We start from the raw sequence: 12,853 nt of genomic DNA, 5'->3' as shown, positions 1-12,853 counted from the left end.
TAAGAAACTTCTTTAAACAAGGCTTATGGAAATCATATTTCCTAAGTGTATTCATAACAGTTTACCTGTGCCCTGTTATACCAGGAGGACAGTTTGGCTGAATATAACCTCCTTGGTCTGAGAGTTTTCCTATTTTCTCTCTTGCACAACTTAGTTTTCTTCCTCTTGAATAACTAAAATATCTTATTCCTTTGTCTTCTGGCATAAGTTTTGCTCCTGAAAAATCTAATGACAGTCTTATTATTTTTCCTTATAAGTGACTTTTTTTGCTTAGTAGTCCAAATAATTTTTTTCTTTTTATTGAAAATACAATAGTTTTGGCTGGAACATGTTTTAGGGTTGGCTATTTTGGGTTGATTTTCCTAGTATACAGATTTATGTCATCTTTTATTTCATTAAAGTTTTGTTCTTTTCTTTGGTGAGACAGGGTGTCACTCTGTCACCCAGGCTGGAGTGCAGTGGCACAATTATAGCTCACCGCAGTCTTGGCCTCCTGGACTCAAGTGATCATTCCACCTCAGCCTCTTGAATAGAAATTTTTCTTAAGTTACAGTTTTTTGTTTGTTTGTTTGTTTGTTTTTTTAGATGGAGAATTGCTCTGTCATGCAGGCTGGAGTGCAATGGCACAATCTCGGCTCAGTGCACCCTCCACCTCCTGGGTTCTAGTGATTTTCCTGCATTAGCCTCCTGAGGCTTATATTAGAATCAATCCCAGTAGAGTAGCTGGGATTACAAGCATGTACCACCACACTTAGCTAATTTTTGTATTTTTAGTAGGGGCAGGGTTTCACCATGTTAGTCAGGCTGGTCTCAAACTCCTGACTTTGTCTCAGTCCACCTTGACCTCCCAAAGCGCTGGGATTACAGGCGTGAGGCACTGTGTCCAGTCAAGTTACATTTTCTAGTGTTTTCTCTGTCCCATCGCTTTGATTTTCTTCATCAGAGACTCCTATTATATAGAAGCACCCCTACCCCCATGTTCTAAATCTTCTATTTTCTCTCAAATCTCTTTTAAAAATCTAGAATTTCTTTTTAATTGAAAGTATTTTTCTTCTTTCCGTCTTTTACTTCTCTTAAGACATTATGCACTGTGTTTATTCGCTCTTTTGTTTCTTCCAATTTAGTGTTAATTTATGAATTTAAACTTGTTTAATTCTTTCTTGAGTTCTTTATCCTTTCTTTCAAGTCTTTATACTCTTCCATTCAGATCAGAGTGTACAATCCTGACTTATTTACTCTTTTATAGCTTCTATTATTTAAAAATTCTTTTTATTTGTTTGGAAGTTGCAGTTACACTTTTTATCTGTTTGGAGGGCACACCTTTCTGTCATGTTTTCATTATCTCTAGGGATATCTTCTCCATTGTTCAACTTTTTGTCCCCCCACCCCCGCTTTTTTTTTTTTTTTCATAATCCAACCTCAATCCATTTCTGTTGCTCATTTTTAAGTAAAGGTAGATTTCTTTACCAAAGAGATAAAACTAGATGGGCTGTGCTTCTAAGATTTACTTCTTCTAATCACTTCTTCCACTTGTGTCTTGGCCTTCTCCTACTTTTGCTCCCATTTCTCTGTCCTACTTGATTCAATCCTATCGCCAGAAGTTTCTCCTCAATACAGAGATTTGACCCAGAAGAGAGCTTTGGCTATTTAGTTTTGAGTATTCACGGAGTCCAGATTGTTTCAGCACCAACTTTATTGCCATCCATGGCACTTACCTACGCATTGGGCCCTGCAAGACTCCCACCTATTTTCAGTTGCTGTTGTCAGATTAGTTTTTTGTGCTTTCCAATGAGTATCTGATAGCAAATTTAGGATTCTCTGGACACTGTCACCACTAGCCTTTATTCTGGGATTTGTAGGAATAACTAGTTGTCTAATTTTCTTATGTTTTTATCTATATATTTTGCGTTTTGCAATCTCTTAGGGTGGTACAAAAGTAATTGCTGTTTTGCCATTAAAAGTGTCAAAAACTGCAATTACATTTGCATCAGCCTAATAGTCGTTCTGTTTTTTTGAAGGAAGGGGCCAGGATTCAGGGATTTTCATAAAATACACTGCCAAGCCTACCAACACCTTCCATTATTTTTCTTTTCTTTTTAGTATATGAATATGTCTTCTTTCCTCCAGTAGATTTCTTAATTTTTCTAGTTAAGCACAAACAGTTATTAAAAATAATAACTGCGATTGAGTGTTTTTTTCATTTCAGGTACCGAATGGATTAAATATTCCATAAAATGTTCATTAATATTTACAAGAACTTTTGAATATAGCTATTTTATACCCACTTTAAAATAAAGTGAGGTTTAGAGAAGTAAAATAATTGATTCCAGTTTGGAGTAAGCAGATTCTAAAATGGCACCAATAATCCCTGCCTCCTGGTGTTCACGGTCTTGTGTAATCCCTTCCCCTCCAGTGTGGACTGTACCCAGTTACTCACTTCTAGTGAATAATATATGGAAAGTGTATGTCATGTCACTTCTGAGATTAACTCACAAAAAGAATGTGGCTTGGGCACTCACTCTCTTTTGCTTTCTTGCCAGCTCACTCTGATGGAAGCCAGCTGCTATGTTGTGTTTTGCTCTATGGAGAGGCCCAGGTAGAAGGAATTGAAGGAGGCTTTCAGCCAACAGTCAGCAAGGAACTGAGGCTGTCAGTCCAAGAGCCTAAAAGGAACTGAATCCTACCAGCAACCATGCAAGTGACTTGAAAGTGGAGCCTCTCCCAGCTGAGCCTTTGAATAAGACCACAGCCCCATATAATACCTTGATTGTAGTCTTGTTAGAGATCTTGAGCCAGTGGCACTCAGATAAGCTGTACCTGGATTCCTGAACCATAAAACCCCAGAAATAGTAAATGTTTGTCATTTTGAACTGTGAATTCTTCTTGCAGGTAATTTCTTATGCAGAAAGAGATAACAAATACACAGATCATATAAATAAAGTGGCTCAGTTTGCCTGGAACCTCAGGGTCTGTATTCTTTACCCTGATTCCAGGGTCTGTATGTTTTATCTCGGTGCAATGAAGAGTTTGATTAGCCTGCACTTTTATAAGCTACTATTTCTACCACATTAAATTAGATAGTCTTTCAGTTCTTCTTCAATTCTATTTGTTCTTTGAAAGACTCTTTTCTAACTAGAAACAACCTGTTGCTGAAATGAGGAATTATTTTCCAAGTAGGCAATTTCCTTGAGTCATGAAAATTTAGGGTTAGAAGGAACTTAAAAATTCACATAGTCCAAATCAACCTGTTCCCAATTTTTACAGATGGGAAATTAGACCCAACAAAATTAAGAGCCTTGCCTAAAGTTATACAATTAGTAAAAGAATGAGGATTAAAATTCAGGTCTCCTAATGTCCAGTTTAGAACCGATTGATAGCTCTATATGGCCATAGCTCACTACCACATTCTGGACCTGGAGTAGAATCAATTCGATTCCTATTCATTTTAGCTGTACAAAAACACAAGAATCTTAAAGGGAACAGCTGAGCAGGATATTTATTTCCTTTGCTCTGAGGCTCACCTCCCCTGAAAGAGGGGTCAACAGCCTGTGTCCAATTGAATGACTATTCATCTTCCAGTCTCTTAACCACAGCACTGGATCCAACATGGCAATGAAGTTTTTCATATTGAGAGCCAACTCCAAATGATTGTCTTGGCTCTTTGGACTGCTTATTGAGAAGCATTTCCTGAGATGAAGTGGAAGAGAGCTGTGATCAGCTAGTAATGTCAGCCATAAGAGGAGGTTAGGGGTGTGGTGGAGTGCATGCCATATTTTGCCCACTGGGATTTCTGTGGATTTCGGTCCAGGTCCTTCCTTTGATGACCCACTCTCTTCCTGCTATGACCCATTCTTCCCATACAAGTTGCCCAGGAAGGCTCACTCTTAAGGCTCCCTTGGCCCTAATTTCTGGAATCTTTTTTCTCATTTGATGTGAGATTTAGCACACAAGTGGCATTGGTGGAATTCACCTTGTAAGTGAGTGTGGTGTTAGAAACAGAGCCAGTTCTCAAATCCTTGTGGGTTTAATGCTTTTATGGCTTTGTAGTCTTTGTTTCTGGCTAGACTTAAAAATCACATTGCCAGTAGACTGTGAGTACACCAAATACATAAATAAATAAATAATGCAGGAAGGTACAACTTTGCACATGCTTACTCTGTTGTCTTTTTCAAAAACATTTCATCTTCCTCAGTCCCAGGGGGTCATGAGAATAAATTTACATGTCAGTGTTAGTCCAGAAGTAAAAGACAGGGAAAAGACTGGTGCTGTAGATCAAAAGCACAATTAACATGTACCTTGAGATCTGGACAACTGAAGAAGCTGTGAGGTAGGACTTAAATATCTCTGTGGGTGGCAGTTTCAACATTGTAAAATTGCTGTGTTTTTACCCCCCCTTTTTAGCAGAGTTCTGTGTTAGGCAATGTTAGAATTCAAATACGTGACTGGGGAGTGTTCATTTCCTTTTATTCTTCTGCCTGCTTTTTGACTTTCTTCTTCCATATTGATCCATTTTACTCTCTTTTTGATGACCCAAGTTTTTCTCTATTATTACTTTTCAGCATTGAAGTGCTAAAGACCTCAATGAAAATGTTTTACTTTTCACAATATTTTTAATCAGAAGCTTATTTTATTGAAATAGTAAGATAATTCTAGAACCCCCTTTATTATCTAAATATTCTTGCCCTTGCCTTCTGGAAAACACAAAACCCTTTCTCTCTTAATGGGAAAGCAACACAAACCTGAACATGACATGATGATTTGAGCCGTGTAATTTGAACAAGTCACTGACTGTATGCTTCTTTTGTATCCAGAGATAAATTGTGTGTGTGTGTGTGTGTGTGTGTGTGTGTGAGAGAGAGAGAGAGAGAGAGAGAGAGAGAGAGAGAGATTGGAATGAGATTAGCAGTTTAACCCCCTTTGAAATTTTGAGATTATGGGAAGGAGAAGATGAGCTAGTGAGAATTCCCTATCCTTCTTCAACCAGAGCCACTGTTTTGTGTAAGGGCTCTTTGCATTAGAGTTAATTTGAAAGACAGTTTCTATTTTTTTTTAATTTGAAAATTACCTGAATCCATGAGCCTTACATTCCTTCTACCTCTAACATTTTACACTACCTACATGTAATCAGATGGTCCCAGGTTTAAGAATGTTGTCTCTTTCAGATGTCTTTGTGTTTGAGTTAGAACCACACCATACTGTGGGTTTTCAGGCAAGTTATTCTCTCAAGGCCTTAGCTCTCCTCTTCTCTAAAATGGACACAAGAGTTGTACCAACCTCAGTGATGGTGGTGACAATCAAATGAGACAACTCACAGTGTCCAGCAAATTATGAATGCTCAATAAGCGTTAGTCAATACTATTAGTCTAAAGAAATGCTTGAATTACACATGGTAGTTTCACCTTCCTTTATTAATTTGATTTATGATTATTTCAAATAAGACTTCTCCTAGGACAAACTCCAGGTCAATAAAATAGAATATCTTATGCTTTGCTGCTGTTTTAACTTGACATTGCAGGGAAAATTTATTTATATAATTTTAGAGTATTAAGAGTAAAGAGATATGCAAAACATACTGCATTGTATCCTATAGATTTCTGTCCAAAAACTTTCAGTTAAAAGTTAAAATGACAAAAAAAAAGTTCAGATGAAATGAATTGTTTCTGTGGATGGTGCTGTGCTATCAGCTTTTTCATAAATTTTAAGCTTATATCTGGAAAATTTTATTTTTTATTTAGGTCTTTGAGTCTCGGTTTCTTGATCTGTGAAGTCAAGGAATTAGACCAATAACTTTGTAGATTCAATGTTGATTATTCAAAATTTATTACAAGTAATATGGTACTCTAATCAATTTGTCTCATTTCTCCAGGCCTGTTTCCTCAGCTGCAAACTGAGGAGAAAATGTTCTTACCTATCAGCTGCCTTTAATTTTAACATTGGAGTTTTAACTCTTCTATTTCTGCTCTTCCTTAACTAAGTTAGTATATGGTTATCAATCATCCAAACTATAACATATCACACATTCATTTCTGATGTTTCCAGGTGCACAGTGAAAAGCTTGTGAACATATACTAGGCAACTGCTGGGTGCTACAGGCATAGTAATGAAAAGCCATGTTTCCTGACTTCAGGAACTTGGACATCAGACATAGAATGATGAAGACCATAAGGATGAGGGTGAGGATGATGATAATGACAGAGATAATAAATGTAAAGATAATTGCTTTAATAGGAATAAGTACAATATTCACTGGAGACAAAAGATCTAGAGAATCTAAATCAGTTCCCAGCAACCTCATAAAAAAAAGTTGACTTCCACAAAGATGATCACACTTTTCTTTTTGTAATAGTCTTTTTCCCAAGTTTACATGACACATCTTTATATTTTTTTTTGGTTTTTCATTCTTCTCTCACTGCTGCTTCTATCTCCTTTCATATTACACTGTCCTCTACTTGACCACTAAGTGTCAGAATTTTTAAAAGTCACATTCCTTGGTCCCCTTTTCTTCTAACTCTTTTCTCTTTCCCTAGAAAGTCTGACCATGTAGATGGCTAGAATTATTACCTATAAACAAATAACACATTTTTATCTCTAGCCAAGATTCCTTTACTGAATTTCAGACCTATTTAATTGCTAACACAACATCTCTTCTTGGAGGTCTCAACATCACCTCAAACTCAAATGCCCAATTCAACTTCATAAGCTTTCCTCCATTGTGACTTTCTTTCAGTATTGTTTGTTTCAGTTAATGACTTTGCATAAGACCCACAGACCTGGGTCCGATTCCTGGCTGTATTATCTGCTGCCAGATGACCTTAGTCAAGTTACTTTATTTCCTATGGTCTCAGTTTCCTCATCTGTACCCATCACTCAACTGTACCCTAGTTAAAAGGGTCAATTCTTTTTAACTAGGAGGCTGAACCTGAAAGAATTTTGATTTACCTTCAACATATTCCATGACTATCCACGAGACTGCGCCAGTGATATGGCTCTTCCTACATGTGAGCCAGGAAGCCTCTCTCTGTGGCACAGTGACAAACTGCTATTCCCATCGTTGCTCCTTGCAAGTCTTTGTGCTTTGGGTCACAAAACAAGAGGGTATGAATCTGTGTGAACTGGGAAAACAGAGTTCCAAGGGCACACCCCGTATGAGCAAGTCTCCTCTTCCCCCGTGCTTCATATCCAACTTGACAGAGGCCGTGGGTGGGCTGGCCCTGGGCTGTGAGGCTCAGAGGTTACTGGCTGTCATCTGTCAGAGACTGACCTTGAAAACAGAAAAAAGCACTCAGTCCCTAACAAGACAGCCCTGCCCACCACATGCCAGCTGGATCCAGCTAACCAACACCTTAACCGAGCTCCTTTTCTTTTCTTTTCTTTTTTAAATCTGCTGAGTCCATTCCTTGAGAATCACAGAGAAAAGGATTCCTTCTTCACTCCATTCAAGAAAAAAAATTCCCCTTTTCAGAATAAAAAGAGTAAGCCTCTTGTCCACCTCCCATGCAGTGGGCCACTTTGCTGGGAGGAGAGGAGGTGTCTGGGTTTGAACCTTTCCTGGAGGTATGAACTACATGTGAGCCACGTCCATGGCGATGTCTGCGAAAGACGCGCATGATTTCTTCTCCAAGCCTTCTCTTTCCTCTTCCTTACGTTCAAACTTGTGGAACCAATTGGGGCTGTGAGTTTCAGGGTATAGCACATGTATGTAAACAGCAGAATTGTGTATGCACTTACTGTGCGTTCAGGACTCTGCTGTGCTTGAACTTGGAGCGTATTTGTGTGTTTGGAGGAGGGTTATGAGAGTGTGTAGAGGGAAAAGATTTGTATGTTTAAGTGCAGCCAAGTGGTAGTGTGTGTGATGTGTGTGTAGACAAGGAATTACGTGGACACTCCGTGTGCGTTCAGGAGTATGTGTGTTCGAGGAGCTATGAAAGTGCATGTATGGAAAGGACTTATACGTGTAAGTGTAGAAAGTGGCAGTGTGTACGTGGTGTGTGTATGCGCGCGAGTGTGTGAGCGCCAGGGGCCGCCCGCCCGCCGCGGCTCCCCGTGGGCCAGCCGGGCCAATGAGCGCGCGGCTGCAGACGGGCGGGGAGGGGGCGCCGAGCCCTGCGGATGGAGGCGCGGGCAGCGCGGCGCGCTCATTCCGCGCGGGCGTTGCTGGCGGGGGGCGGCGCAGCCACTGGACCCGGACCGTGGCCGGGACCTGGGTCGGCGGGCGGCGTGGGCGGCGCCCGAGGCTGGGATGCGCCGGGGGCTCCGTGGCGGCGGCGGCGTTGGCGGTGGCGTCGGCGGCTGCAGCGGGACGAGCTAGCGCCGCGGCGCGAGGAGCCAGTTGAGCCCGGCCGGCGAGCGGAGGCGGCGGCACAGGCAGAGCGGCGGCGGCAGCGGGAGCTCGAGCGCTGCGCGCCCACCATGGCCGCCCAGGGAGAGCCCGGCTACCTGGCGGCGCAGTCGGACCCCGGCTCCAACAGCGAGCGCAGCACCGACTCCCCAATGCCCGGCTCTGAGGACGACCTGGTCGCCGGGGCGACCCTGCACAGCCCGGAGTGGAGCGAGGAGCGCTTCCGCGTGGACAGGAAGAAACTTGAGGCCATGTTACAAGGTAGGCATCCCCGGTGTTCTCGGACTTCCCGACTGAGCCTCCAACTCCTTTTCGGACATCCCCAGCGTGCGCGCCGGCGCCCGCTACTCCAGCCCACGGCCGGTTTAGCTCCAGGCCCGCTCCCCGGCGGAGCCCGAGGACACCCAGGGAATGGAAACTTCGCGGGACTCCCCACCCTTCCACGCCTCTCAGGTTTCCAGGCTCTGGGGGCCCTGTGCGAACTTGACCGGCTTCAGAAAAGCCGAAGGCCGAGTTTGTACTGGCGCGCCCAAGTTGCGTTCTGGACTTTGGAGATGCCAACTTCAGCCCGGACACCTGGGCTGTGCCATCCGCATCACTCAGGCGGCACAGAGTATGTGTGACTCTCCCCATACCCTGGCAGTCTCGAGTTCTGTCTCTCTCCGTCTGCTTCACTCTCTCCCCTTGTCAGTATCCACTTCCTCCAGCTGAGGGGCCTTGTCTCGCTATTGGGAAACGCTCTGCAGATGTCAGGGCTTAAGACAAGGAGCTCCCGCCCCCACCCTTGTGGTCAAGGAGGGCCAGGATGGGGGTGAGCAGCCAAAGCGAGGGGAGAGTGCGGGGGCAGTGCTGCTGTGTTTGAGGACAGTGTTCATCTCTTGACAGGCTTATAAAACGCATCTTGAGTTACATTCAGTCCACAAAAAATCTTCCTGTGCTGTGGGTGTCCGACTTTGTCTTTCACAACTTAGGATTATTTTTAACTCTTTAATTTATTTGGGACTTTCCCAGGCAGAAAATCTTGAACCACACTGGACCGAAAACAGATTCTGATTTATAATACGAGTATTGGAGTGAACGTCAAAACGTCCAAGGTCATTTTGACCTTTCTTAAAACCGTTAATTACTAGCCTACCTGTATGTGGCTCATTTTCCACATCCAAAGAGAGAAATGAGTCAGTTGGAATGACTGTTATTCTTAAAATACGTGTAGAAAAGACCAGGCATTAGTCTCACTTTGGGTGCTGGTGAAGATTCATTCGGTAGCTAGTGTTCTTTTATCGCGGGAGGAATTGGAGCTTTTCAGACTTTCTTTGTGGCTTTCTGCATAACTTACTTTGACTTTATCAGTCAACGCACCGCAGCATGGGAGCGATTTAGCCGGCTGTGGAAATGCAGTGGCTCTTTAGAACAATTAAGTAGGTTATTTTAAGAGAGAACAACATGTTTTGCAAAACAATAACTTGGTGGAAACAAATAGCAAGAGTGTTTGGCAGGCGGTTTTTGGATGTGCTACAGGCTTTCCTCCCTTGCTGCTTATTTTTATTGATAAACATTCCTAATGTGTGTCACGTCTCTATCTCTCCCCTTCTCTCTTCTTTCTCAAATTATGTAACTTTTGAGAAGAGTTACTTCTGTGATAAACTCTTCAAGTAAGACCATTTATAAGATAGATTTGGAAATAAAAGCCCCAGTTGTATTTCAGTAACTCATTTTAGTTATTTCATCTGTTCTGTGGTTCTGTTTGCCTAGTTTATGATTATAAAACAAAATATTAGATTTATGTCAGGCGTACATTGTGAGATCGTTTGGAAGGAACTGAGAGTAGCTCATACTCATCCTTTTCAACCAGCTTCCAGTGTTCTGCATGAGTCTGGAGTGATGTGAAAGAATGATCTGTTTCACCTGCACACAAACAAGTAAGGACAGTGATGTTAGCTTCTGGGAAGTTCAAGCGTATAACCTGAGCTTTAGAAGTAGATTTCCTTTTTCGAATTAATTCATTTTCACTTTGAATAAAATGAAGTTTTGATGAGGCTTCTTGAAAATTTGAAGACTTTTGTATTAATAGATGTGATATTATGACCTGAGATGGTTTGAAATTGCTTTGCAGTGATAAAGTTTCTTTTACAGAAAGTTTTAACAGTTAACACCCAATATACAGTCATGCATTGCTTAACGACTATGACTGGGATATGTTCTTAGAAATGTATCCTTAGGCATTTTCATTGTGCAAACATCATAGAGTGTAATTACACAAATGTAGATTGTGTAGCTTGCTACACCTACTACCTAGGCTATATGGTATAGTCTGTTGCTCCTAGGCTACAAATAATGTTACTAGACTACAAGGCTGGTTACTGTACCTAATAATGTAGGCAGTTGTAGCACAGTGGTATTTGTGTATCCAAATATATCTAAACATTGAAAAGGTAATGTGTTAATTTACTATGGCTATGACATAACTTGGCGATAGGAATTTTTCAGCTTCATCATAATCTTATGGAACCATTGTAGTATATGTGGTTAGTTGTTAACCAAAATACAAGTGTGAGCACTGGGATCACTAATACCTGGGTTCAAAACCCTATAGGATCTCAGGGAAGTTGCTGGGCCTCTCTCTGCCTTCAGTTTGCCCATCTGTAAAATGGAGCTGATACTAGGACCATTTCTCTTAGGTTTTGGGAGAATTGAAAGAGATAATGCCTAATAAACCAACATTTGCCCACAGTGTTTGGTCAATAAGAACTTAACAAATATCTGTTATTATTAATAATAAATGTTACATCATGGATTAAAAGGATTTCCAGTGCCTGCCACAATGAATGAAATATAGCATATACTCAGTACATAGTTGGGAACAAAATAGTTTTGCAAGTTCATAATTGCAGAAGTAAAGTAGAAACTAAAGAAGTAAGTCTGTCAAGTCAGTAAGCATTCTAATATTGTTAAATATTCTTGGGTGGAAAACTTTTTATTTGAAATGTGCCAAGTAAGTCAAGTCTATATTTGAGTTTTTGATGATTGTGAATTTAGGTTGCTATTTTTTTCTATTTACAATTGACTTAAAATAGCTACAGGTTTCCGATTTAAATCAGGATAAATAAGATTTCTGCCTTTAAGTATTCCGAGTGCAAATTGGTGATTATAATGCTTGGAATTTGTTACCAGAGAGACTGTCCTGGGGGCAAGTTAATCTTTAATGAGTTGTATTTTTATTAGTAGAGAAATTCTTCTACGCAATGGACCAAAAATTCAGTGAGGTTAAAATATGGGCAATAGGGTAGTAGTCAAATAAATGAAATACCATTCTTAGATAATCATTGAAACTTCAAAGAATTGTTACAGATAAAAACCACTAGGCTAAAAATGTAGGGAAATATCACTGTTTTCTCTTTTTTTTTTTTACTGGTGGGTTGGAGTCTAGTAACTACTTGAAAACAACCATACAGAACATCGTGTTTTTGCTGTAAATGACAATTATCAGTTTTATTAGTTTACAGTTTTATAAATGGAAATTTATTTTCAAGTTTAGGTTTTTGATGGGTGTGGTCAGCCCTGGAATGAATACCATAGACAGCATTTTTAATGATAAAGATGATAAAAATAAATAAATTTAAATATATTTAATACTGATCTTCAAATGTAAATTTCATGTTTCATGTGAAATAATAGTGTTGATTTTTTTAAGTCAATTAAATTTTTGTTAAATTAACTCAAAGTTATGAGTTACATATCATAACTCACATTAGCTCAATGTGAGTTGCCAGGGAGGAAAGGGAGGAGAGTGTCATACATAGCAGGAAGTCTGGGAGAAAGTAGGAAGTAATCGAGTCAAAAGCATCGGAGATACAGTCTTGGTGTTTGCTGGAGTACCGAGACAAACACAGGATTTCTATATTAATACGTTTCTTTTTAAAAGTATTTTTCTTTGTAAAAACATGTATGTGTACTATAAAATTAAAAATTCCCATATATAACACAGCACCTCAAAGTATTATTTAAAAAAAAAACTTCGCACATAAAAATTCAGAAGCACAGGCATTTTCAAAGTTTGGGAATCCCTTCTTTCAGTAGAGAAAGTAGTGAGTGTTAAAAAGTGGGGCCTGTGATGGGGAGGAATGGCCTATTTTCATGAAAGGAGATTGACATCTGGTGGGGTTTTATGATATTGCTACTAAAGACTTAAGAACCATATTGCATTTTTACAATGATGGGCAGAACTGGGATCATTTGCTACTGCTTGGTTGAGTAGCAGAGTTTGCCACTAAAACACAGGTTGTCATACATCATTGATTAAAAGTAGGAACAGCAACTGTGTTATCTCTTTAATTCTGCAAACTTTAGTGGATTTTTAAAATGGTTTGATGAACAGATAATAATTTAGACTTTTTTCATGGGAGCAGGAAGAAATACAAAGCTGAAAATGTATGAAAATGGGTTAGTACTGAAAGTGAAGATAAAGAGTAAAGCTTAAATGAATAGAGTTTTCTAGCTAATGCTTGATCAAGGCTA

At 40.2% G+C, this 12,853-nt stretch overlaps 1 protein-coding gene and 1 long non-coding RNA gene across 11 annotated transcripts in view; both read left to right on the top strand.

Annotated features, from left to right (window-relative positions):
* LOC144578698 (uncharacterized) overlaps positions 1–2,960 on the top strand; it is a 76,473-nt gene extending 73,513 nt beyond the window's left edge. Inside the window, exon 4 of the long non-coding RNA XR_013524985.1 lies at positions 2,541–2,960. This is a non-coding gene — a long non-coding RNA (uncharacterized LOC144578698). The remainder of the gene's footprint in view (positions 1–2,540) is intronic.
* A 5,177-nt stretch (positions 2,961–8,137) lies between these two features.
* BICC1 (BicC family RNA binding protein 1) overlaps positions 8,138–12,853 on the top strand; it is a 318,114-nt gene continuing 313,398 nt past the window's right edge. For 9 of the 10 annotated variants that reach the window (XM_078345931.1, XM_078345934.1, XM_035266223.3 and 6 more), the window contains exon 1: positions 8,138–8,599. In XM_078345931.1, coding sequence (XP_078202057.1) covers positions 8,410–8,599 — 190 coding nt within the window. In that variant the 5' untranslated portion in view covers positions 8,138–8,409. The remainder of the gene's footprint in view (positions 8,600–12,853) is intronic. The other variant, XM_078345938.1, reaches the window with a different exon arrangement.

Source organism: Callithrix jacchus, chromosome 12 (genome assembly GCF_049354715.1).
Source record: "Callithrix jacchus isolate 240 chromosome 12, calJac240_pri, whole genome shotgun sequence".
NCBI lineage: Eukaryota > Metazoa > Chordata > Mammalia > Primates > Cebidae > Callithrix > Callithrix jacchus.
This window is presented reverse-complemented; position numbering and strand designations above follow the sequence as displayed.